At 43.0% G+C, this 27,824-nt stretch overlaps 1 protein-coding gene across 3 annotated transcripts in view; it reads right to left on the minus strand.

The window, feature by feature from the left end:
- Positions 1–689: 689 nt before the first annotated feature.
- LOC121542084 (vegetative cell wall protein gp1) overlaps positions 690–27,824 on the minus strand; it is a 37,549-nt gene continuing 10,414 nt past the window's right edge. For 2 of the 3 annotated variants that reach the window (XM_041851539.2, XM_041851540.2), the window contains exons 7-8: positions 25,598–26,831; positions 690–1,629 (exon numbers count right to left, since the gene is read on the minus strand). In XM_041851539.2, coding sequence (XP_041707473.2) covers positions 1,403–1,629; positions 25,598–26,831 — 1,461 coding nt within the window. In that variant the 3' untranslated portion in view covers positions 690–1,402. Of the gene's footprint in view, positions 1,630–7,403; positions 7,546–25,597; positions 26,832–27,824 lie in introns of those variants that run through there. The other variant, XM_041851542.2, reaches the window with a different exon arrangement.

Consider the following 27,824-nt stretch of genomic DNA (forward strand, 5'->3'; position numbering starts at 1 on the left):
TCTGACTGTCATTTCTAAAGATTATTATTTATTTAATGTGATTAGTTATTCATTTTAAAAGGTTAAAAAAAAAACGGTCAATTTTCAACCCTGTTACATGAACTGAACTCTCGTTTTAATATGGTAAAACTATTCGTTTAAAAATATATATTTTTAAAGAAACATTGAACATCTAATAGTCATTGGCCATTTTCTGGTGTTTTGTGGTGGAGAACTGAGCAGGTCGAGCATAACACGTCAACCATGTTACCCATAGATAGACAGGCTTTAAATGTTTTAGAGGCCCAGTGCAGTAAAAAATGTGATTTTATGTAAATCTTCACACCTTGAGGTTGGAATAATAATGTGAAATTGTGAAAAAGATGATAATAGCATTTTAGTGTAAGATTTTTTTTCTGGAAAAAAAAACTGCGTGGATTTTAAGCCTGTTTTGGTGGAATGGAGTGCTGCCCTGCCTGGTGCCCACACCAGGCGGTAAATTAGTTAATAGACCATTTTCCCACTCAGACCACTCCCAGACAGTCCTAGCAAAATCATTGCTTGAGAAATTGCTCTTTGCTAAGAAGCTATTTTTGTTTTCTTGTTGACCATTTTAATTTAAAACAATCACAGTAAGGTACTTAATTGTTACCCAGAAATTATTTGATATTGAGATAAAAATAGCTGGATTGGACCTTTAATTTAAAAAAACATTTGAAGCTTGCATTCAATTGCTCCTCCCTGTTGCACACAAGCTTCCATTCCCCCTGTCACAAGGGGATTTGTGGATGATTTAAGATGAAGTCCTCTACCCTGTTACGGTCAACCCTGTTACTTTATTTAGCACTTAATAGGTTACTATAGTCATTTTATTTTACCTCTTGAGATGGGAAAACATGTTTTTTAATAAGTTGAACATTGACCGAATGTTAAAATTAGGTGAAATAAAATTGTAAAATGTAGTTAAACTACTCAAAAGGCATCTAATTGGTGGAACCACCCAATACCTTTGTGAATATAAAAAGGCATCTAATTGGTGGAACCACCCAATAGCTTTGTGAATATAAAAATGCAAAAGCAGGAAACAAAGGAAGATGCTGTTTACAATCAACGCTATTGGTTCATCTTTCCCACAGAGAGAATTTACAGTACTGTACAATTTAAAATAAAACATGGCAAAAGTAAACATTTTAAAATCTCTATATCATTGCATTGCTTTTGGAGTAATAGCAATGGCGTCAAAGGTTTGGTTGTGTTCCTGAGAGACTCATGTGGCCTGCATGCCTGTCCCCAGTAGCTGAGGCCCCAGGCTGGGTGTCCAGCAGAGTCCAGTGGGGCCTGGGTGGGGTGGGGTGGGGTGGGGTGTGGGGATGGAATGGGGGACAGGGGGTGGGGGCCTGGTGGTCTGGTCCTGTCCTGTGGATTACCTGAGTGAGGGGCTGGCAACCAAACGCAGGTGGCTGGGTTTGGTGGGGATGGAGGGCTTGTTGCAGCGGGGGAGAGGGGTCTGTGTGGAGGGGGTGGGGCATGTCACGCTGAAGGTCTTCATGAGCTGAGCCACCCGGCCACGCCCTGTACAGGTGTCCACGCCCCCATCAGACACCACAACCTCAGACATGGCCCTGCAAGAGGCTGCCATCACACGGATATCTGGGAGAGAGAGAGAGAGAGACAGAAAGAAAGAGACAGAAAGAAAGAGAGAGAGATACAGAAATATAGAAAGAAAGAGAGAAAGAGAGAGGGGGTGAGGGGGAGTGAGACAGAGAAAGAAAGAGAGAGACAGAGAAAAAGAGAGATGAACAGTTAGAAGTGTCTTGCATCAACTAATAGAGCTGAAGCAGACTATGGTTACTATGTCTTGGTGTGTTGGTTACTACGTCTTAGTGTCTTGGTTACTATGTCTTGGTGTGTTGGCTACAATGTGTTGGTGTATTGGTTAGTATGTCTTGGTGTGTTGGTTACTATGTCTTGGTGTGTTGGTTACCACGTCTTGGTGTGTTGGTTACTAGGTCTTGGTTACTATGTCTTGGTGTGTTGGTTACTATGTCTTGGTGTGTTGGTTACTACGTCTTGGTGTGTTGATTACTATGTCTTGGTTACAATGTCTTTGTGTGTTGGTTACTATGTCTTTGTGTGTTGGTTACTATGTATTGGTGTGTTGGTTACTATTTCTTGGTGTGTTGGTTACTATGTCTTGGTTACTATGTCTTGGTTACTATGTCTTGGTGTGTTGTTACTATGTCTTGGTGTGTTGGTTACTACGTCTTGGTTTGTTGGTTACTATGTCTTGGTTACAATGTCTTTGTGTATTGGTTTCTATGTCGTGGTGTGTTGGTTACTATGTCTTGGTTACTATGTCTTTGTGTATTGGTTGCTATGTCGTGGTGTGTTGGTTACTATGTCTTGTTTACTATGTCTTGGTTACTATGTCTTGGTTACTATGTCTTGGTGTGTTGGTTACTATGTCTTGGTGTGTTGGTTACTACGTCTCGGTGTGTTGGTTACTATGTCTTGGTTACAATGTCTTTGTGTATTGGTTGCTATGTCTTGGTGTGTTGGTTACTATGTCTTGGTTACTATGTCTTGGTTACTATGTCTTGGTTACTATGTCTTGGTGTGTTGGTTACTATTTCTTGGTGTGTTGGTTACTATGTCTTGGTTACTATGTCTTGGTGTGTTGGTTACAATGTCTTGGTGTATTGGTTACTATGTCTTGGTGTGTTGGTTACTATGTCTTGGTTACTATGTCTTGGTGTGTTGGTTACTACGTCTTGGTGTGTTGGTTACTATTTATTGGTGTGTTGGTTACTATGTCTTGGTTACAATGTCTTGGTTACTATGTCTTGGTGTGTTGGTTACAATGTCTTGGTGTATTGGTTACTATGTCTTGGTGTGTTGGTTACTATGTTTTGGTTACTATGTCTTGGTTACTATGTCTTGGTGTGTTGGTTACAATGTCTTGGTGTATTGGTTACTATGTATTGGTGTGTTGGTTACTATGTCTTGGTGTGTTGGTTACCACATATTGGTGTGTTGGTTACTATGTCTTGGTTACTATGTATTGGTGTGTTGGTTACTATGTCTTGGTTACAATGTTTTTGTGTGTTGGTTACTATGTCTTGGTGTGTTGGTTACTATGTCTTGGTTACTATGTCTTGGTGTGTTGGTTACTATGTCTTGGTGTGTTGGTTACTATTTCTTGGTGTGTTGGTTACTATGTCTTGGTTACTATGTCTTGGTTACTATGTCTTGGTTTGTTGATTACTATATCTTGGTGTGTTGGTTACTATTTATTGGTGTGTTGGTTACTATGTCTTGGTGTGTTGGTTACCACATCTTGGTGTCTTGGTTACTATGTCTTGGTGTGTTGGTTACTATGTCTTGGTGTGTTGGTTACTATGTCTTGGTTACTATGTATTGGTGTGTTGGTTACTATGTCTTTTTGTGTTGGTTACTATTTCTTGGTGTGTTGGTTACTATGTCTTGGCTACTATGTCTTGGTTACTATGTCTTGGTGTGTTGGTTACTATGTCTTGGTGTATTGGTTACTACGTCTTGGTGTGTTGGTTACTACGTCTTGGTTACAATGTCTTTGTGTGTTGGTTACTATGTCTTGGTGTGTTGGTTACTACTTCTTGGTGTTGGTTACTATGTATTGGTGTGTTGGTTACTATGTCTTGGTTACTATGTCTTGGTTACTATGTCTTGGTTACAATGTGTTTGTGTGTTGGTTACTATGTCTTGGTTACTATGTCTTGGTTACTATGTCTTAGTGTGTTGGTTGCTATGTCTTGGTGTGTTGGTTACTATGTATTGGTTACTATGTCTTGGTTACAATGTATTTGTGTGTTGGATACTATGTCTTGGTGTGTTGGTTACTATGTCTTGGTTACTATGTCTTGGTTACTATGTCTTGGTGTGTTGGTTACTATGTCTTGGTGTGTTGGTTACTATGTCTTGGTTACAATGTATTTGTGTGTTGGTTACTATGTCTTGGTTACTATGTATTGGTGTGTTGGTTACTATGTCTTTTTGTGTTGGTTACTATTTCTTGGTGTGTTGGTTACTATGTCTTGGCTACTATGTCTTGGTTACTATGTCTTGGTGTGTTGGTTACTATGTCTTGGTGTATTGGTTACTATGTCTTGGTGTGTTGGTTACTACGTCTTGGTTACAATGTCTTTGTGTGTTGGTTACTATGTCTTGGTGTGTTGGTTACTATGTCTTGGTGTGTTGGTTACTACTTCTTGGTGTTGGTTACTATGTCTTGGTGTGTTGGTTACTACGTCTTGGTCTTGGTTACTATGTCTTGGTGGGTTGGTTACTATGTCTTGGTTACAATGTGTTTGTGTGTTGGTTACTATGTCTTGGTTACTATGTCTTGGTTACTATGTCTTAGTGTGTTGGTTGCTATGTCTTGGTGTGTTGGTTACTATGTATTGGTTACTATGTCTTGGTTACAATGTATTTGTGTGTTGGATACTATGTCTTGGTGTGTTGGTTACTATGTCTTGGTTACTATGTCTTGGTTACTATGTCTTGGTGTGTTGGTTACTATGTCTTGGTGTGTTGGTTACTATGTCTTGGTTACTATGTCTTGGTTACTATATCTTGGTGTGTTGGTTACTATGTCTTGGTTACTACGTCTTGGTGTGTTGGTTACCACGTCTTGGTGTGTTGGTTACTATGTCTTGGTTACTATGTCTTTGTTTGTTGGTTACTATGTCTTGGTGTGTTGGTTGCTATGTCTTGGTTACTATGTCTTGGTGTGTTGGTTACTATGTCTTGGTGTGTTGGTTACTATTTCTTGGTGTGTTGGTTCCTATGTCTTGGTTACTATGTCTTGGTTACTATGTCTTGGTGTGTTTGTTACTATGTCTTGGTGTGTTGGTTACTACTTCTTGGTGTGTTGGTTACTATGTCTTGTTTACAATGTCTTTGTGTGTTGGTTACTATGTCTTGGTGTGTTGGTTACTATGTCTTGGTTACTATGTCTTGGTGTGTTGGTTACTATGTCTTGGTGTGTTGGTTACTACGTCTTGGTGTGTTGGTTACTATGTCTTGGTGTGTTGGTTACTATGTCTTGCTTACTATGTCTTGGTTACTATGTCTTGGTGTGTTGGTACTATGTCTTGCTTACTATGTCTTGGTTACTGTGTCTTGGTGTGTTGGTTACTATGTCTTGGTTACTATGTCTTGCTGTGTTGGTTGCTATGTCTTGGTTACTATGTGTTGGAATGTTGGTTACTATGTGTTGGTGTGTTGGTTACTACTTCTTGGTGTGTTGGTTACTATGTCTTGATGTGTTGGTTACAATGTGTTGGTGTGTTGCAAAGCCTCCTTGTAACTGGGAATGCTAATGACAGGGGTCTGATTATTCATGGCATATTCTCCCTGATTCCATCTCCTCAACTATTATTCATGGGATATTCTGCCTGATTCCATCTCCTCAACTATTATTCATGGTATATTCTCCCTGATTCCATCTCCTCTCCAATTATTCATGGTATATTCCTCCTGATTCCATCTCCTCACCTATTACTCATGGGATATTCTCCCTGATTCCATCTCCTCACCTATTATTCATATAATATTCTCCCTGATTCCATCTCCTCACCTATTATTCAGGAGATATTCTCCCTGATTCCGTCTCCACCTATTTCTGGCCTTTCCCTCTTTCTCCTGTTCTCTCTTCCCCTCTTCCTCCCTCTTTTCCTGCTCTCCCTTTCTCTCCGACTCATTCTTCCTGGGCTGTGGTCTGCCAGACTGGAGGCCATCCTCAGAGGAAGTGGAGCAGGGACGCAGCTGGGTGTAGTGTGTGTGTGTGTGTGTTTGTGAGAGAGAGGCCACAGTGTTTGTGAGGGGGTGTAATTGAGGGATGGCGGCATGGGAGCGGAGGAGAGGAGGAGGACTACAGGGACAGCGATGGAGAGCAGACAGACGCTGTTCAGACACCACAAGGCTTGAGGAGCAGAGAATTTTTAGCGCTGTCCCTGGGGGACACAGATGTGTACACACACACACACACACGCATATACACACACATTCATTTTCCAACACATATAGATTGTCAGACACATGGTCGCTCACACCACATTCTCTCTAACACACGCATAACCGCACATACACACACACACCACACACACAGACTCAGTCACGCATGCACCCATCTCTGACTAACCCCACCACATAAAAGTCAGACACACACGTAGAGGTTCTGCATGCAGCCCAGGACAGGCAGTCAGTTCTATGGCCAAAGAAGATTTGAAGTGAACACTTGATAGCAGTGAGGCATGAAAGAGAGAGGCCTAAACTAGCTTTAAAGGTTTTCCTTTTCATTTGTTGTTTTTTCTTCTTTCTTTCCCTTGCCCTCACTCGCTCACCCCTTTCCCTGTAGCTCTGCCCCCCTCCCTCAGCCTTCCTCTGCCGCCCTCCCTTCCTGTGTTAATGTCCTCTCGCTGCGCTGCGTGGGCCTGTTTCTGATTGTCTCGCTGTGTTGTGTGGTCGCCACGGAAACCCTGGATAGGTTCCAGCAATTGAGGCAAACACACATGCACGCACGCACAAACACGCTTGCATACACACACAGTCACACACGCACTCATGGTCGGAGGCTTTTTGGCACTTGCATTTTTGGTATTGATTCTGAGTGGAATGCTTAATGCATGGAGTATAAGTACAGTACATGTATGTGTTCATTTCTGTGTGTGTGTACGCGCGCACACTTGCATGTGTTTGAGAGTGCAAGCATTCAACATGTTGAATTTTTTTCTTTTTTCATTTATATTTTCATCCCTTCGTTTAAATATCAATGTGAGGAAGGTTAACCTGATACCTCTCTGGAGGTAGAAATGAGACGCCAGACCAACCTGTCTTAACAAACCAAAAACTGCCCAAACCCAGGCCGAGCATTCTGCCTGAAACCCAAAGCAAAACATCAAGCCGATGAATTCTCAGCTCTGTCAACGCAAACGGAGCGGAAAAAAGCATTACGCTCCGCGGGTTAACTAACTGTGCAGCCATTTGTATAAAACCTTGGCAACACCTGATCACAGTTGCATGACTCTCCTTCTGCTCTCAAGCCACTCGTCAATACAATGGTGGCTGTGTCTGTCTCACTGTGTCTTCAGACAGACCACTGAGACAGGTCGCTGCCACTTTTCACACCTCAGCCCAGCCCAAACCTGCCCAGCCCAGCCCATATAAACAGTGGGGGAAGAAGATGGGCTGCAGTGTCACCCATCAGCGGCAAAATAAAAGCAGGCGTATCTCTTTAAATAGCCCCTCCTCTCTGGCAGGGAGGGAATGGGGGGGGGGGGGGGGCAGAAGTGGGGCACAGGGCAGAATTCCGGAGCTGCACTTCTGTGCAATGAGCCAGGCTGCAGGGGGGGTCAGGGTTGGGAGGAGGAGGAGGGGGAGGAGGGGGGCGTCCGGCACGGCGCTGTGTGGAGGCTGGGGGCCCCATCACTTATCAGCTCCGGCCGAGCGTTGCCCAGGGCCAGTCACCCAGGGCCAGTCGCCCAGGGCCAGAGTCGGGAAGCAGCACTGGAATGTGTGTCCTTCCCTCTGAAGGTGAAGAGGAAAGACAAGGGAGAAACAAGCACACTCAGCGAGCCAGCAGCTGCAGGAGACTGATATGCACGCATATACACAATACTCTCTACCCCAACCCCACCACCATTGACGTGCATGACTCTAGGTCAATATATACACACACATTAACACACTCATTTCTTATACACTGCCCTGCAAAAGTATTCATCCCCCTTGGCATTTTTCCTATTATGTTGCATTACAACCTGTAATTGGTGAAGTGAAATGAAAAAAACAACTTGTTTCAAGAAATTCTAAAAAATAAATAACGGATAAGTGGTGCGTGCATATGTATTCACCCCCTTTGCTAAGAAGCCCCTAAATAAGATCTGGTGCAACCAATTACCTTCAGAAGTCACATAATTAGTTAAATAAGGTCCACCTGTGCGCACTCTAAATGTCACATGATCTGTTACATGATCTAAGTATATATACAGTGGGGGAAAAAAAGTATTTAGTCAGCCACCAATTGTGAAAGTTCTCCCACTTAAAAAGATGAGAGAGGCCTGTAATTTTCATCATAGGTACACGTCAACTATGACAGACAAATTGAGATTTTTTTTCTCCAGAAAATCAAATTGTAGGATTTTTTATGAATTTATTTGCAAATTATGGTGGAAAATAAGTATTTGGTCACCTACAAACAAGCAAGATTTCAGGCTCTCACAGACCTGTAACTTCTTCTTTAAGAGGCTCCTCTGTCCTCCACTCGTTACCTGTATTAATGGCACCTGTTTGAACTTGTTATCAGTATAAAAGACACCTGTCCACAACCTCAAACAGTCACACTCCAAACTCCACTATGGCCAAGACCAAAGAGCTGTCAAAGGACACCAGAAACAAAATTGTAGACCTGCACCAGGCTGGGAAGACTGAATCTGCAATAGGTAAGCAGCTTGGTTTGAAGAAATCAACTGTGGGAGCATTTATTAGGAAATGAAAGACATACAAGACCACTGATAATCTCCCTCGATCTGGGGCTCCACGCAAGGTCTCACCCCGTGGGGTCAAAATGATCACAAGAACAGTGAGCAAAAATCCCAGAACCACATGGGGGGACCTAGTGAATGACCTGCAGAGAGCTGGGACCAAAGTAACAAAGCCTACCATCAGTAACACACTACGCCGCCAGGGACTCAAATCCTGCAGTGCCAGACGTGTCCCCCTGCTTAAGCCAGTACATGTCCAGGCCCGTCTGAAGTTTTCTAGAGTGCTTTTGGATGATCCAGAAGAGGATTGGGAGAATGTCATGTGGTCAGATGAAACCAAAATATAACTTTTTGGTAAAAACTCAACTCGTCGTGTTTGGAGGACAAAGAATGCTGAGTTGCATCCAAAGAACACCATACCTACTGTGAAGCATGGGGGTGGAAACATCATGCTTTGGGGCTGTTTTTCTGCAAAGGGACCAGGACGACTGATCCATGTAAAGGAAAGAATGAATGGGGCCATGTATCGTGAGATTTTGAGTGAAAACCTCCTTCCATCAGCAAGGGCATTGAAGATGAAATGTGGCTGGGTCTTTCAGCATGACAATGATCCCAAACACACCGCCCGGGCAACGAAGGAGTGGCTTCGTAAGAAGCATTTCAAGGTCCTGGAGTGGCCTAGCCAGTCTCCAGATCTCAACCCCATAGAAAATCTTTGGAGGGAGTTGAAAGTCCGTGTTGCCCAGCGAAAGCCCCAAAACATCACTGCTCTAGAGGAGATCTGCATGGAGGAATGGGCCAAAATACCAGCAACAGTGTGTGAAAACCTTGTGAAGACTTACAGAAAACGTTTGACCTGTATCATTGCCAACAAAGGGTATATAACAAAGTATTGAGAAACTTTTGTTATTGACCAAATACTTATTTTCCACCATCATTTGCAAATAAATTCATTAAAAATCCTACAATGTGATTTTCTGGATTTTTTTTCCTCATTTTGTCTGTCATAGTTGACGTGTACCTATGATGAAATTTACAGGCCTCTCTCATCTTTTTAAGTGGGAGAACTTGCACAATTGGTGGCTGACTAAATACTTTTTTCCCCCACTGTATATATACACCTGTTCTGAAAGGCACAAAAGTCTGCAACACCACTAAGCAAGGGGCACCACCAAGCAAGCGGCACCTTGAAGACCAAGGAGCTCTCCAAACATGTCAGGGACAAAGTTGTGGAGAAGTACAGATCAGGGTTGGGTTATAAAAAAATATCAGAAACTTTGAACATTGCACATAGCACCATTAAATCCATTATTAAAAAATGGAAAGAATATGGCACTACAACAAACCTGCCAAGAGAGGGCCACTCACCAAAACTCACGGACCAGGCAAGGAGGGCATTAATCAGAGAGGCAACAAAGAGACCAAAGATAACCCTGAAGGAGCTGCAAAGCTCCACAGCGGAGATTGGAGTATCTGTCCATAGGACCACTTTAAGCCGTACACTCCACAGAGCTGGGCTTTACGGAAGAGTGGCCAGAAAAAATGCCATTGATTAAAGACAAAAATAAGCAAACACGTTTGGTGTTCGCCAAAAGGCATATGGGAGACTCCCCAAACATATGGAAGAAGGTACTCTGGTCAGATGAGACTAAAATTGAGGTTTTATGGCCATCAAGGAAAACGCTATGTCTGGCGCAAACCCAACAACTCTCATCACCAAGAGAACACCATCCCCACAGTGAAGCATGGTGGTGGCAGCATCATGCTGTGGGGGTGTTTTTCATCCGCAGGGACTGGGAAACTGGTCAGAATTGAAGGAATGATAGATGGCGCTAAATACAGGGAAATTCTTGAGGGAAACCTGTTTCAGTCTTCCAGAGATTTGAGACTGGGACGGAGGTTCACCTTCAAGCAGGACAATGACCCTAAGCATACTGCTAAAGCAACACTTGAGTGGTTTAAGGGGAAACATTTAAATGTCTTGGAATTGTCTAGTCAAAGCCCAGACCGCAATCCAATTGAGAATCTGTGGTATGACTTAAAGATTGCTGTACACCAGCGGAACCCATCCAACTTGAAGGAGCTGGAGCAGTTTTGCCTTAAGAATGGGCAAAACATCCCAGTGGCTAAATGTGCCAAGCTTATAGAGACATACCCCAAGAGACTTGTAGCTGTAATTGCTGCAAAAGGTGGCTCTACAAAGTATTGACTTTGGGGGGGGGGTGAATAGTAATGCAAGCTCAAGTTTTCTGTTTTTTTGTCTTATTTTTTGTTTGTTTCACAATAAAAACATATTTAGCATCTTCAAAGTGGTAGGCATGTTGTGTAAATCAAATGATACAAACCCCCAAAAAATCCATTTTAATTCCAGGTTGTAAGGCAACAAAATAGGAAAAATGCCAAAGGGAGTGAATACTTTCGCAAGCCACTGTACATCAACACATATTAAACCACCAAATAAAACCTGTGGAAACACACAGTAAAATCCCATACATAAAATATGTAAACTACATGTACAACATTTTACATTTACATTTTAGTCATTTAGCAGATGCTCTTATCCAGAGTGACTTACAATTAGTGCATTCATCTTAAGATAGCTAGGTGGGACAACCACATATCACAGTCATATTAAGTACAACCCCAAAAAAATACATAATGTACACACCGATGAAACCATGGCTGTCTCTCTCTGTTTGCCTAGCTCTCTTTGGAGTAGTTCCATATACAGTGGGGGAAAAAAGTATTTAGTCAGCCACCAATTGTGCAAGTTCTCCCACTTAAAAAGATGAGAGAGGCCTGTAATTTTCATCATAGGTACACGTCAACTATGACAGACAAAATTAGGAAAATTGTAGGATTTTTTATGAATTTATTTGCAAATAATGGTGGAAAATAAGTATTTGGTCAATAACAAAAGTTTCTCAATACTTTGTTATATACCCTTTGTTGGCAATGACACAGGTCAAACGTTTTCTGTAAGTCTTCACAAGGTTTTCACACACTGTTGCTAGTATTTTGGCCCATTCCTCCATGCAGATCTCCTCTAGAGCAGTGATGTTTTGGGGCTGTCGCTGGGCAACACAGACTTTCAACTCCCTCCAAAGATTTTCTATGGGGTTGAGATCTGGAGACTGGCTAGGCCACTCCAGGACCTTGAAATGCTTCTTACGAAGCCACTCCTTCGTTGCCCGGGCAGTGTGTTTGGGATCATTGTCATGCTGAAAGACCCAGCCACGTTTCATCTTCAATGCCCTTGCTGATGGAAGGAGGTTTTCACTCAAAATCTCACGATACATGGCCCCATTCATTCTTTCCTTTACACGGATCAGTCGTCCTGGTCCCTTTGCAGAAAAAACAGCCCCAAAGCATGATGTTTCCACCCCCATGCTTCACAGTAGGTATGGTGTTCTTTGGATGCAACTCAGCATTCTTTGTCCTCCAAACATGACGAGTTGAGTTTTTACCAAAAAAGTTATATTTTGGTCTCATCTGACCATATGACATTCTCCCAATCCTCTTCTGGATCATCCAAATGCACTCTAGCAAACTTCAGACGGGCCTGGACATGTACTGGCTTAAGCAGGGGGACACGTCTGGCACTGCAGGATTTGAGTCCCTGGCGGCGTAGTGTGTTACTGATGGTAGGCTTTGTTACTTTGGTCCCAGCTCTCTGCAGGTCATTCACTAGGTCCCCCCATGTGGTTCTGGGATTTTTGCTCACCGTTCTTGTGATCATTTTGACCCCACGGGGTGAGATCTTGCGTGGAGCCCCAGATCGAGGGAGATTATCAGTGGTCTTGTATGTCTTCCATTTCCTAATAATTGCTCCCACAGTTGATTTCTTCAAACCAAGCTGCTTACCTATTGCAGATTCAGTCTTCCCAGCCTGGTGCAGGTCTACAATTTTGTTTCTGGTGTCCTTTGACAGCTCTTTGGTCTTGGCCATAGTGGAGTTTGGAGTGTGACTGTTTGAGGTTGTGGACAGGTGTCTTTTATACTGATAACAAGTTCAAACAGGTGCCATTAATACAGGTAACGAGTGGAGGACAGAGGAGCCTCTTAAAGAAGAAGTTACAGGTATGTGAGAGCCAGAAATCTTGCTTGTTTGTAGGTGACCAAATACTTATTTTCCACCATAATTTGCAAATAAATTCATAAAAAATCCTACAATGTGATTTTCAGGACTTTTTTTTTCTCAATTTGTCTGTCATAGTTGACGTGTACCTATGATGATAATTACAGGCCTCTCTCATCTTTTTAAGTGGGAGAACTTGCACAATTGGTGGCTGACTAAATACTTTTTTTCCCCACTGTATATATATATAAATATATATATATACACTACCGTTCAAAAGTTTGGGGTCACTTAGAAATGTCCTTGTTTTCAAAAGAAAAACAATTTCTTTGTCCATTAAAATAACATCAAATTGATCAGAAATACAGTGTAGACATTGTTAATGTTGTAAATGGCTATTGTAGCTGGAAATGGCTGATTTTTAATGGAATATCTACATAGGCGTACAGAGGCCCATTATCAGCAACCATCAGTTCTGTGTTCCAATGGCACGTTATGTTTGCTAATCCAAGTTTATCATTTTAAAAGGATAATTGATCATTAGAAAACCCTTTTGCAATTATGTTAGCACAGCTGAAAATTGTTGTGCTGATTAAACCCGCAAAACATCAGTCTCAACGTCAACAGTGAAGAGGCGACTCCGGGATGCTGACCTTCTAGGCAGAGTTGCAAAGAAAAAGCCATATCTCAGACTGCCCATTTCAATCTTTTATTTTTATTGGCCAGTCTGAGATATGGCTTTTTTTTTGCAATAGCCATTTACAACATTAACAATGTCTACACTGTTTTTCTGATTAATTTGATGTTATATTAATGGACAAAAAACTAAACAAGAACATTTCTAAGTGACCCAAAACTTTTGAATGGTAGTATATATGTATATATATATATATATATATATATACACACACCAGTCAAAAGTACCAGTCAAAGGTTTGGACACACCTACTCATTCAAGGATTTTTCTTTATTTGTACTATTTTCTACATTGTAGAATAATAGTGAAGACATCAAAACTATGAAATAACACATATGGAATCATGTAGTAACCAAAAAGGTGTTTAACAAATCAAAATATATTTAATATTTGAGATTCTTCAAAGTAGCCACCATTTGCCTTGATGACAGCTTTGCACACTCTTGGAATTCTCTCAACCAGCTTCATGAGGTAGTCACCTGGAATGCATTTAAATTAACAGGTGTGCCTTCTTAAAAGTTAATTAGTGGAATTTCTTTCCTTCTTTTTTTTTTATGGGGGTAGATCAGCTTAATATTGCAGATAGATTGTAACTTCTATCAATGTAATTGTCTGCATCACTTCCAATCCCCCATGTTTTTTATATATATACTCCCCTTTATTACTTTTCAACCCCGCCATCCTTTCCCTACTTGGGGTAAATTAGTGAACAACAATGCCCAGGCCTCTACTTCCAGCCTATACTTACTATCTACACCTTATGGACACAGTCAATTTTACAATAATTCTATTTTATTAGTTGTTTTTTTTGCTCCTGAACTTCTTCTACTCTCAACCTCTCCGATTATTTTCATGATGTCCATCCGGTTTGCTTCTATATGCCATATCTTTCTAACTGTGCTCTTTCCCAAAAGCTCCCAACATACAACCTATATACTTATTATGGACACAGTATGCTTACATTATTAGTTATCTTGTTATTATTTGTTGTTATTTGTTATTAGTCCCATCCTTCAACTCCATTCAATACCTCCCATCTATCTCTTAACACCATCCATATAGGATTTCTATTTGCCATATATATTTCAACTGTACTGTGATGTTTTACAAAAGTTCTGAACCTTTCTATTCTCATTGCTTCTACAGATTGTGAATTAAAAATAAACATTTTTGCTAAAAGTATTATTATATTATTGATCGATTGACTATGACTTTTCAGATCACCCAGTAATGCTATCTGCAAGGTTAGCTCCAGGTAAATATTGCAATCCTTTAGCCATTCCTGAACCTGTGTCCAAAAACAAGCTACAAATGGACAGAACCAAAACAAATGATCTAATGATTCTGTCTCTTCACAGCAAAATCTGCAGAGCTGGGAAGATTGTATCCCCCATATAAATAACATTATATTGGTAGCAAGAATTTTATATAATATTTTAAATTGAAAGATTCTAATTTTTGAATCCGGTGTCGTTTTGCGTGTCAGTTCATAAACACTATGCCATGAGATCGGTACGTCAAAAATCTCTTCCCAACTATTTTGCAATCTAAATGGGACGGCTGTCAATCCTTTGGTCCTTAAGTGAAACTGATATACTTTTTTATTTATCACAGTTTTCCTTAACCAATTATGTTCTTTAATGCAGGGCCGACAGACCAGTTCCTTACTTTCTCCCCCTTCCACTTTCCTCTTCCACTTTTGAGGTAAGGCTGCAATTATTTGGTTGTAATTTTGGGTAGAGCAGACATTTCCATATGTTTTTGTTAGCTGCATGTGCGACATAACTCCACCAGTCCTACCGATGATATCATTTACGAAGATTATACCTTTTTTAACATTCTGTCAAAAATAAAGGTTTTTTGTCAATTAGTATATTTGAATTTAACCACAATATTTGTTGCATTATTTGTTCTGTCGTTTCTGGAGGATTAAATTGAAATTGCAACCAACTTTCTATGGCTTGTTTTAGAAATAGTGATATTTGGGAGATGATTTCCTTTTCAAATAACTGAAAATGAGTTGTTGTAATCTGAATAAAGGGAAAAAGGCCTTTCTTGAACATTGTGTGAGACAATCTTACTAATTTGCTTGAGAACCAGTTCGGACTTTTGTATGACTGAAGCTTTTAGTGATAGGTCTAATGCTTTAATATTTAATAATTTCTGTCCTCCGAATTCATATTCATTATATAAATAGGCCCTTTTAATTTTGTCTGGCTTGCTGTTCCAAATAAAATAGAATATTTTTTTCTCATATAATTTAAAAAACTGTTCGCTAGGCATAGGCAAGACCATAAGCAAATAGGTAAACTGGGATAATACTAAAGAGTTAATCAGGGTGATTTTTCCACAAATTGACAGGTATTTTCCTTTCCATGGTAGTAAGATCTTATCTATTTTTGCTAACTTTCTATTAAAATGTATTGAAGTGAGATCATTTATTTCCTTTGGGATATGTATTCCGAGTATATCCACATCACCATCAGACCATTTTATTGGTAAACTACATGGTAATGTAAAAATTGTATTTTTTAGTGATCCAATACGTAATATAGTACATTTGTCATAATTTGGTTGTAATCAAGAGAGGTTAATTTCTTTCCTTCTTAATGCGTTTGAGCCAATCAGTTGTGTTGTGACAAGGTAGGGTTGGTATACAGAAGATAGCCCTATTTGGTAAAAGACCAAGTCCATATTATTGCAAGAACAGCTCAAATAAGCAAAGAGAAACGACAGTCCATCATTACTTTAAGACATTAAGGTCAGTCAATATGGAACATTTCAAGAACTTTGAAAGTTTCTTCAAGTGCAGTCGCAAAAACCATCAAGCGCTATGATGAAACTGGCTCTCATGAGGACCGCCACAGGAATGAAAGACCCAGAGTTACCTCTGCTGCAGAAGATAAGTTCATTAGAGTTACCAGCCTCAGAAATCGGCAATTAACTGCACCTCAGATTGCAGCCCAAATAAATGCTTCATAGAGCTCAAGTAACTGACACATCTCAACATTAACTGTTCAGAGGAGACTGCGTGAATCAGGCCTTCATGGTTGAATTGCTGCAAAGAAACCACTACTAAAGGACACCAATAAGAAGAAAATACTTGCTTGGGCCAAGATACACGAGCAATGGACATTAGACCTGTGGAAATCTGTCCTTTGGTCTGATCAGTCCAAATTTGAGATTTTTGGTTCCAACCGCTGTGTCTTCGTGAGACGCAGAGTAGGTGAATGGATGATCTCCGCATGTGTGGTTCCCACCATGAAGCTTGGGATGAGTTGGACTGCAGAGTGATGGAAAAGCAGCCAACAAGTGCTCAGCATATTTGGGAACTCCTTCAAGACTGTTAGAAATACCCCACAATAATGATGACAAAGCAAAAACAAAGTTTGTAGAAATTTTTGCTAATTTATAAATAGATAAAAACCTGAAATATCACATTTACATGAGTATTCAGACCCTTTACTCAGTACGTTTTTGAAGCACCTTTGGCAGCGATTACAGCATCGAGTCTTCTTGGCTATGACACAATGAATTATGATAATAGGCTAGCTATATGGTATTAAACACTATTACACTCCGTAATGGCACACCTGTATTTGGGGAGTTTCTCCCATTCTTCTCTGCAGATCCTCTCAAGCTCTGTCAGGTTGAATGGGGAGCGTTGCTGCACAGCTATCCTCTCCAGAGATGTTCGATCGGGTTCAAGTCCGTGCTCTGGCTGGGCCACTCAAGGACATTCAGAGACTTGTCCCGAAGCTACTTCTGTGTTGTCTTGGCTGTGTGCTTAGGGTCGTTGTCCTGTTGGAAGGTGAACCTTTGCCCCAGTCTGTGGTCCTGAGCGCTCTGGAGCAGGTTTTCATCAAGGATCTCTCTGTAATTTGCTCCATTCATCTTTGCCTCTATCCTGACTAGTCTCCCAGTCCCTGCCGCTGAAAAACATCACCACAGCATGATGCTGCCACCACCATGCTTCACCGTAGGGATGGTACCAGGTTTCCTCCAGACGTGACGCTTGGTATTCAGGCCAAAGAGTTCAATCTTGGTTTCATCAGAGCAGATAATCTTGTTTCTCATTTTCTGAGAGTTTTGGGTGCCTTTTGGCAAACTCCAAGCGGGCTGTCATGTGCCTTTTACTGAGGAGTGGCTTCCGTCTGGTCACTCTACCATAAAGGCCTGATTGGTGGAGTGCTGCAGAGATGTTTGTCCTTCTGGAAGGTTCTACCTTCTCCACAGAGGAACTCTGGAGCTCTGTCAGAGTGACCATCGAGTTCTTGGTCACCTCCCTGACCAAGGCCCTTCTCCCCCGATTACTCAGTTTGGCCGGGCGGCCAGCTCTAGGAAGAGTCTTGGTGGTTCCAAATTATCTTCCATTTAAGAATGATGGAGGCCAGTGTTCTTGGGGACCTTCAATGCTGCAGAAATTTTTTGGTACCATTCCCCAGATCTGTGCCTCGACACAATCCTGTCTCGGAGCTCTACGGACAATTCCTTAGATCTCATGGCTTGGTTATTGCTCTGACATGCACTGTCAACTGTAGGACCTTATACAGTGTGAGCCTTTCCAAATTATGTCCAATCAATTGAATTTACCACAGGTGGACTCCAATCAAGTTCTAGAAACATCTCAAGGATGATCAATGGAAACAGGATGCACCTGAGCTCAATTTTGAGTCTCATAGCAAAAGGTCTGAATACTTATGTAAATAGGGTATCTGTTTTTTATGTGTAATACATTTGCAAACATTTCTAAAAACATGTTTTCTCTTTGACATTATGGGGTATTGTGTGTAGATTGCTGAGGATTATTCTTTTTTAAATCAATTTTAGAATAAGGCTGTACCGTAACAGAATCTGGAAAAGGCAAGGGGTCTGAATACTTTCCGAATGCACTGTACCTAGCCACCGAAATGAAGGCTAGAGTAATTTGTGTTTATCTGTTGGGCTTAGGTTAATGTTTGTCGTGTTTGCTAGGTGCAGATATTCATAGCCTCGTTTTCCTATTATTTGACAGCTTAGCTATCATGTTAGGGTAGTAGATGCCCATATGAGTTGGATATTTGTTTACATTGCTTGTTTTGTCCTGTTTCTACTGATGCAATTCATTTGGAAACTGTCCCAGCTTCGTAACTAATCAGCTAACATTGGCAAACTCTGTAGTTAGTCTGTCAGGCAAGAAAGCAAGAGTTGATTGGAGGAGAGAGAGAGTATGTGTGTGTGGAATTGGGAGGCGTGTAACTGTATCACAAAATTTATTATGGAAACCCCTTATTAGGAAAAGAGTGTGTGTATAGTTGAGAAGTAGAAAGAGAGGAAGGAAGAGATAGTGAGAGAGAGATTATGTTCCTGACCACAATTGGATCCTATTTGTTGCTCATCTCCTCTCCCTCTGTTACTCTGATCCTCTAGGTCAGTGAAAGCAAAGGAAGTGATGTGGAGAGTTAGGGCTCAGCAGCAAAATGCAGGGAGGAAGAGGAGTTAGAGATGATTGGAGGTATAGAGATGTGGAGTGGAGTGAGAGGAGAGTGGAGGGAGAGAGGAAGAGGAGTGAGAGAGGAAGAGGAGTGGAAGAGGGAGAAAAAAGTGGAGGGAGCAGAACATGGGGAGAGTGAGAGGAGGAGGAAGAGGAGGGAGAGGATGAAGAGGGAGAGCACACCCGAGAGGGGAGCCAACGTTTCCATGGCGTGTCTGCCCTAAGTCCCACCATTCACCCTTGTACCACACAGCCTGGGCCTAAAGTGACAATGGCAGGGGTTCTATGACATGTTGTAGGCTAACTGCAAACACTGAAGTGACAGTGTGAAATTTGAATTTGTCCTACAAATCTTTGGTCTGTGGAACAGTTGTGTTTTGTGTCTTCTCTCTCTATCTGTCTCTATCTAATACTTGTTGCATTCACTGAATTGTCAAAGTAGGCTACTACTTCTACATTTTGTGTCAGGCCTGGTCTGTACTGCATCTTATTGAGAGAGGTTACATACATTTTGAAATAGTCTCTGAATAGTTGTTTGCATTTTTACATAAGTAAGAATCGTTGTAAGTCAAATAGCCTACCTTGTGTGGGTTTTGAAATACTTTTTGAATATTGTCCTCTAGTCACATTTTGGATGACTGTTTTATTTTTATGTCGATAATATTTATAAGTATAATATATTATACTTGGTACATTTGAAGTTAGTAATTTAGTCAAATTTACTACAATTTAAATACTCTAGGGTTTTTTGTTGTGTTGAGTGTTAATCATTCCCACGGGGGACCAGTACGAAAATATATGCACTCACTGCTGTAAGTTGTTCTGGATAAAAGCATTTACTAAAATGGAAAAATTATCTATAGACCATTTCAGTTTGCTACGTTCCCCAGCAAGAAAACCAAAAATGTCACTCAAACAGAAGGGGGAACTAACAAAGGGTCAATGACAACAACTAAACAAAACAGGTGGGGTTTTAGGAGGGGTTCTAAAAGACACGCATGGGGGTGTCCACTGAAAGTTGCATAGCAACAACAACTGGGACCTAAAAGACACCGACCATGAGCGCCCACTAAATTTGCCCAATAAGAGGCAAACAAAAGAAAATCCCACAACAAACTTAAAGACAGGAAGCACACCAAAAAGTTGAGCAAAACAAAATCAGAAAAAGGTATGTCTAGAAATCAAAATAGGGAGTGCCAACTAAAGGTGTTAACCCTCCGCATCTATCAAGACAACTAAAGGTGTTAACCCTCCGCATCTATCAAGACAACTAAAGGTGTTAACCCGCCGCATCTATCAAGACAACTACAGATGTTAACCCTCCGCATCTATCAAGACAACTACAGGTGTTAACCCTCCGCATCTATCAAGACAACTACAGGTGTTAACCCTCCGCATCTATCAAGACAACTAAAGGTGTTAACCCTCCGCATCTATCAAGACAACTAAAGGTGTTAACCCGCCCCATCTATCAAGACAACTACAGGTGTTAACCCGCCGCATCTATCAAGACAACTAAAGGTGTTAACCCTCCGCATCTATCAAGACAACTAAAGGTGTTAACCCTCCGCATCTATCAAGACAACTAAAGGTGTTAACCCTCCGCATCTATCAAGACAACTAAAGGTGTTAACCCTCCGCATCTATCAAGACAACTAAAGGTGTTAACCCGCCGCATCTATCAAGACAACTACAGATGTTAACCCTCCGCATCTATCAAGACAACTACAGGTGTTAACCCTCCGCATCTATCAAGACAACTACAGGTGTTAACCCTCCGCATCTATCAAGACAACTAAAGGTGTTAACCCGCCCCATCTATCAAGACAACTACAGGTGTTAACCCTCCGCATCTATCAAGACAACTAAAGGTGTTAACCCTCCGCATCTATCAAGACAACTAAAGGTGTTAACCCTCCACATCTATCAAGACAACTAAAGGAGTTAACCCTCCGCATCTATCAAGACAACTAAAGGTGTTAACACTCCGCATCTATCAAGACAACTAAAGGTGTGAACCCTCCGCATCTATCAAGACAACTAAAGGTGTTAACCCTCCGCATCTATCAAGACAACTAAAGGAGTTAACCCTCCGCATCTATCAAGACAACTAAAGGTGTTAACCCTCCGCATCTATCAAGACAACTAAAGGTGTGAACCCTCCGCATCTATCAAGACAACTAAAGGTGTTAACCCTCCGCATCTATCAAGACAACTGGAGCACTGGGCCAACCACTCTTAAATAGCACCTGGGCCAGCACAGGTGAAACACCTTCCCACTAACGAGAAGGCAACCAGCACAGGTGTAACACATACTGACTAATGAGGTGACACCAATTGGTGCGCCCTACGTGCTAACGAGCTATACGTGCTAAAGTCCAACCTCAAAACATAAATTGAAAAACCAAAACCTGTAACACCTTCCCCCTTAAGACAACAAATATATCCTATATTTTTGTTGGACAAGTTTGCTGACCACCAACAGAAAACAACACCAACAACTTAAATACGTCGCTACTTAAATGCGTCACCTTCTCCAATGGAAAAACATGGTGTTTAATGGCTGTCAACAATTAAATAAGAAAAAACACACTTTTATATTTTGTAAATATATGTATATATATTATTATTATTTATTTTTTTCTATAATTGCCTAAAGCTCCCAAGTTTTGAAAAACTCACGTACGCTTCGATAACTCTCGTCCCCTTGGAACGAGCCCAACCAAAACAATACTCATCTCCAATAAGGAAAAAAACACGGGCTAAACGCAAAACTTATTGAATGCCCACCCTTGAGAGACAATCAGCAACCAAGATGTCCTTACCACGGACATGTATGATTTCAAGGGGAAACTCCTGCAATATCCGTAGTAACTTTCCTCTCGTGATTTTCCTCAGTAGAATTTGTTTGATTGGGGCAGAGTCCCCAACGTCAATGTCATGCTCTAGTACATTTGTCTGCATTGGCACGTCCGAGAATAAACCATGATAATGTGCAACAATGTCGCCTTTTTCCTCCAGAGACAAGTGTGCCAAAAATACATAAAGGTTTTCTAGAATCTCTGAGTTACTCAACCATCCAACCGGCACAGGGTGTATTGGGATTTCCTCATGACTATAGTCAATGGTGACAGCAGCGGCTACAGGCAGAACGTCACTACCAGTTTACACCAACTTCGCTGCCCGATTGTAGCAGGTGAAGTATGGTTTTAACATATTGACATGACACAGCTTGGTTTTTCTCCTGCGCTAAGGTGTGGCGATGATGTAATTTTTTTCACTATCGGGAAACGGCCTGAAAAGCGAGCCTGCAACGGTCAACCAAGAACGGGCAACGATACCAGGACTTGGTCACCCACATCAAAAGTGCGGTTTCAGGCCTTTCGATCGTACCAAACTTTCATTTTCGTTTGCGCCTTCTTCAGATTCTCACTGGCAAACTCACAGGCGCGGTGCAATCTGTAAAAAAATAAAATAAGTGCCAACGTGCTTCACCAGATTTGTTTTTGTTTTTAAAAGGTCTCACCCTGCAACAACCTCTCTCTTAGAAAACACAAAGGACCTCTAAGTTGATGTCCAAACATGAGTTCATTCGGACTAAAACAGGGATTCCTTATCAACCTCCCGAGCTGCAAACAGCACAAGACCCCTTCATCCCAGTGTTCCTCAAACTCAAAGCAGTAAACTCTTAACATAGACTTCAAAGTCTGATGAAATCTCTCAAGAGCACCTTGAGACTCTGGGTGGTAGGTACTAGAGGGGCAATGAGTTACACCCAACTGTTTTAGCACTTGCTGGAAGACCTTTGACATGAAATTTGAACCTTGGTCCGACTGCACTACCTGCGGAAGTCCAAACGTTGAAAATAATTTCTTAACAATAACAAGGCCTTAACAATACTCTGAGCTGTGATTTTCCTCAGTGGAATGGCCTCAGGGAAATGACTGGCAGCACACATGATGGTTAAGAGAAACTGGTTAACAATCTTCGCTTTGGGCAAAGGACCAACACAGTCCACCAGAACCCTGCTGAAAGGTTAGTCAAAAGCAGGAATAGGCTAAAAAGGTGCAACAGGTAAACTGCTGGCAAACGCGACAAGATTTACAGTAAGACACAACATCCTATTTCAGATCAGGCCAGAAGAAGTTACGCAAGATACGGTCATACGTCTTGTTGACCCCAAAATGGCCTGCCATACTACCATTGTAAGCCAACCTCAATATCTGTTGTCGAAACATAACTGGAACGACAATTTGAGATACACTGGGCCAATCGTCTTGCCCAGAAGTGGCGCGAGAACGCCATTTCCTCATTAGAACACCATCTCTGTCAAAGTAACCCACACAAACTTCATCAAACTCCTCCTCTGGATGTATCTCAGCAAAGAGAGGGGAGAGGGAAACATCTTTACTCTGTTCCGCAATCAGCTGCTTCTTAGACATCGAAGTGTCAACTGTAGGGACCCTCTTTTCCTTCAGCGGGTCCTACAAACTCGCTCACCTTTGGGGTTTTCAAAGGAGAGGTCAACTCAGGTTTAGCGAATATCAGGATCACCCATAAATGTCTCAGACAGACCGACCATGGTGGGATCGCGGACATCCTTCTCAACACTAGACTTGCTACAGGCGACTTTCTTAGACATAGCATGTGTAACAGCACATGCTGGGAACACTCTAGGGCACTTTTCTGATAACCCATCAGGTTCCTCTACTCTGGGTTCCTTACAAACGACAGGATTTTGCACGACCTTCCCTCCAGCCAAATCGTTTCCCAAAATGAATGAGACCCCCTTCACTCCAACGACAATGGAGACAGAAATTAGATCAGTCTTGAGTTCCACATTATACGAATGAAATATATGGGCACAGCAGAGCTTCAGAGTAGGTGATTAGAGCGACTACCATACTCATGGGAGACTATATCCCGGATGAGCCCACTTTTTGTTACGATACCCAGCAAAAAAACAAAAAATTTCGCTATTCATGCAAAGAGTCTATTCATGCTAAAGTCTAACCTCAAAACATAAATGGAAAAACCAAAACCTGTATTTCACATAGAAATATGTTGCATTTGCAAAGTATTTCAAGAAACTGGAAAACATATATCAAGTAAGTATTTTTATATTCCACAAGTATTATCAGATTAACTGTTTTGTTCAGATAATTATCAGACTCAAGTTACAAATGCTGGTAAATACTGAAATACCTTTAGTTATTTTTTCTCTTACAAAAGTAGTGCACTTGGCATTTACTAGTCCTGTATTAGCAGGCCGATATAGACGTCTTCAGCATGGGACATTTTTCTGCACCCCCCCCCATGTTAGCACCCCAACCCCCAAACTACTTCCCGCTGCTATGCATAAGGCCTCTACATGTTGACTTGAACGGTCTCTATCCGTTCTACCTGAATTACAGGTACCTCAGCCAAGACAAAAAAACACAATTCTTCACCTCGTTGTAAGGTTAGTATATATCCAGCCAGGGGAGACTATAGAGGTAGAAATGTTGTTCCTACTAACTCTGGTAGAGGACTGACTGCAGTGTGATCAGTCGTCCACTGGGTGGTGCTGGTCTAGCTCCCTGTCTGTCGCTCTGGTTTGTGAACTAGGCCACTTGTCTGTTGAGCAGGGATGTGGGCCTCTGATCAAAACCACCAGCCTATCCTGATCAGCTAGAGGAACACGGTCCAAACACTGCTAATTAGACTGACACTAAACTCACTCCTAATATTAGACAGTTAGGGAAAACTAGACAACCTAAGATACTGAGGAATTCTATGGAAAAGGGGAGGCCAAATGAACTCATTTCTTGCAACAAGAAAAATAGATAAGCTGCCACAAAGCAATCAACTACAAGGGCAAAGCCATGAAAACTATATGTGAGGGTCAGAGACGTAAGATATCTAATCACAATCATACACTGATACAAGTCATGTTACAGGGACTGTGGAGAACTACAGACAATGAGACATAGGAAGGGGAGAGAGATTTCCCAGAGAGAGCGAGAAAGAGAGACAGAGAGCGGGGGAGTGAGAAAGAGAGAGAGAGGGAGAGAGAGAGAGAGACAGAGAGAGGGGGGGAGAGAGAGAGACAGACAGAGAGAGAGGGAGAGAAAGAGAGACAGAGAGAGAGGGAGAGAGAGAGACAGAGAGAGAGGGGGAGAGAGAGAGACAGAGAGAGAGACAGAGAGAGAGAGAGAGAGAGAGGGCGAGAGAGACAGAGAGAGAGACGGAGAGAGACAGAGAGAGACAGAGAGAGAGAGAGACAGAGAGAGGGGGAGAGAGAGAGAGACAGAGAGAGAGAGAGAGAGAGAGAGAGAGAGAGAGAGAGAGAGAGAGAGAGAGAGAGAGAGAGAGAGAGAGAGAGACGAGCGGATGTGTGACCATGACACAATCACAGTCAAACTGGTTTCATCCCCCTAAGGCTGGCCTGCTTTTAGTCTGCCAGTTCATAAAGATTCCAGTGGGCTGAGGCAGTGATTGGCTAGGACACTGGGCTGGGCTGGGGAAAAAAATCCCGCTCGCTAACCACAGTAAGAACCTAACCTACACTGAAGGGGTCTGAAGCAGAACCATGAACTGTCCATTATAACAACACACCAGGTGAAAGTGCTTCAAAGTCAGATAATCCTTCTCACATAGCCCCCAGGTGGCAGGGAAGAGAACTGCCTGTCATAACTTAATTTACATTGTGTTAAAAATGTGCAGGTGCCCTGGTGTCTACATGCTTCTGGATTCTGTGGCCAGAATCTGTTTCTCCCACAATAATCATTCACAATAATCTCAATATATTCAGCTCAGCATTGTAATGTGATGGGGACTCAATCTCCCATGCTGCTCTACTATTTTACCTCTGCTGCTGGGCGTCTCCTGGGGGTGGGGCTCAGCTGGCTCCTGGGGGTGGGGTCTGGTTGTAACGGACAGCGGAGTGACAGTGGTCTTCTCTGGAGCACGTGTTTTGGCGGTGCTCTTCTTCAGAGCTTCTCTTATGGCCGTGCTGCTAACCACAGGGGATGGAGTGATGGTCCTGTAGAAAGGGGACGGTGTATAGATGCTAGAGACAGGAGACCGAGTGGTACTGGGGACAGGGGACCGAGTGGAGCTTGGGACAGGGGACAGAGTGGAGCTGGGGACAGGGGACAGAGTGGAGCTGGGGACAGGGGACCGAGTGGAGCTGGGGACAGGGGACCGAGTGGTACTGGGGACAGGGGACCGGGTGGTACTGGGGACAGGGGACCGGGTGGTACTGGGGACAGGGGACCAGGTGGTACTGGGGACAGGGGACCAGGTGGTACTGGGGACAGGGGGCCGAGTGGAGCTTGGGACAGGGGACCGAGTGGAGCTTGGGACAGGGGACAGAGTGGAGCTTGGGACAGGGGACGGAGTGGAGCTGGGGACAGGGGACAGTGTGATGGGGCTAGGGACAGGGGACAGTGTGATGGGGCTAGGGACAGGGGACAGTACGATGGGGCTAGGGACAGGGGACAGTGTGATGGGACTAGGAACAGGGGACAGTGTGATGGGACTAGGTACAGGGGACAGTGTGATGGGACTAGGGACAGGGGACAGTGTGATGGGACTAGGAACAGGGGACTGTGTGATGGGACTAGGAACAGGGGACAGTGTGATGGGACTAGGAACAGGGGACTGTGTGATGGTCTTCTCTGTGGCGTGTGCTTTGGCAGTGCCCTTTTCTAGAGCATCTCTGATGGCATTACTGCTGGGGACAGGAGAAGGTGTGACACTGATGGGGACAGGAGACGGTGTGACACTGTTGGTTACAGGGGATGGTGTTATGATGCTAGGGACAGTGGACGGTGTGATGGTTTTGGGGACAGAAAACTGTGTTATGGTAGGGACAGGGGTTATGGTCTTGGGGACAGGAGACTGTGTGACAGTGGGGACAGGGGATGGAGTGGAGCTGGGTACAGGAGATGGGGTGATGGTGATGCTCTTGGGGATAGAGGACAGTGTGGTACCCAGCCTCAGGTTGGAAGGGCCAGCTCTGGGATGAGGTCTGTAGGACAGGAGGACTGGCTTTTCCTGTGGAGCATCTACTTCTACATCCTGCTTCAACTCAGCCTGCTGGGGGAACAGGAAAGAACAGTCAGATTCATATGCATAATTTTATCTATAACACTTCTTCTACCTGAACCAAATGTCTTTATGTTATAGAAAGGTTTGATGGAATGCTTCCAGTACATATACAGTGACATTACACTCCACCCAAATTGAATCCTTCATTATTCGACCTCTTTGCCATAATCCTCTGTCCTCCTAATCAACAATCTCAAGGTGTCCCCCCCCCCCCCTCGTCCTCCCTCCTTCTCGTCCTCCCTCTCTCTCGTCCTCCTCCCTCTCTCTCGTCCTCCCTCTCTCTCGTCCTCCTCCCTCTCTCGCCCTCCCTCTCTCTCGTCCTCCTCCCTCCCTCTCTCTCGCCCTCCCTCTCTCTCGTCCTCCCTCTCTCTCGTCCTCCCTCTCTCTTGCCCTCCCTCTCTCTCGTCCTCCCTCTCTCTCGCCCTACCTCTCTCTCATACTCCTCCCTCTCTCTTGTCCTCCCTCTCTCTCGTCCTCCCTCTCTCTCGTCCTCCCTCTCTCTCGCCCTCCCTCTCTCGCATACTCCTCCCTCTCTCTCATACTCCTCCCTCTCTCTCATACTCCTCCCTCTCTCTCATACTCCTCCCTCTCTCTCGCCTTCCCTCTCTCTCGTCCACCCTCTCTCTCGTCCTCCCTCTCTCTCGCCCTCCTCCCTCTCTCTCGTCCTCCCTCTCTCGTCCTCCCTCTCTCTCGTCCTCCCTCTCTCGTCCTCCCTCTCTCTCGCCCTCCCTCTCTCTCGTACTCCTCCCTCTCTCTCGTCCTCCCTCTCTCGTCCTCCCTCTCTCTCGCCCTCCCTCTCTCTCGTACTCCCTTTCTTATCGACAGCTTAAGACCCTCCACTCTAGCAGCAGCACCAAATACAACTACATCAGAAGCACCAAATCAGTCCCCTCTCCCGATCTCACAAACAACTATCAGCCGCAAATACCCCTGCCAGACGTCTGCGTCACTAAGCTATTTGTGCAGTTACAATTGACAACC

This window comes from Coregonus clupeaformis, chromosome 27, assembly GCF_020615455.1.
Source record: "Coregonus clupeaformis isolate EN_2021a chromosome 27, ASM2061545v1, whole genome shotgun sequence".
NCBI classification, from domain to species: domain Eukaryota; kingdom Metazoa; phylum Chordata; class Actinopteri; order Salmoniformes; family Salmonidae; genus Coregonus; species Coregonus clupeaformis.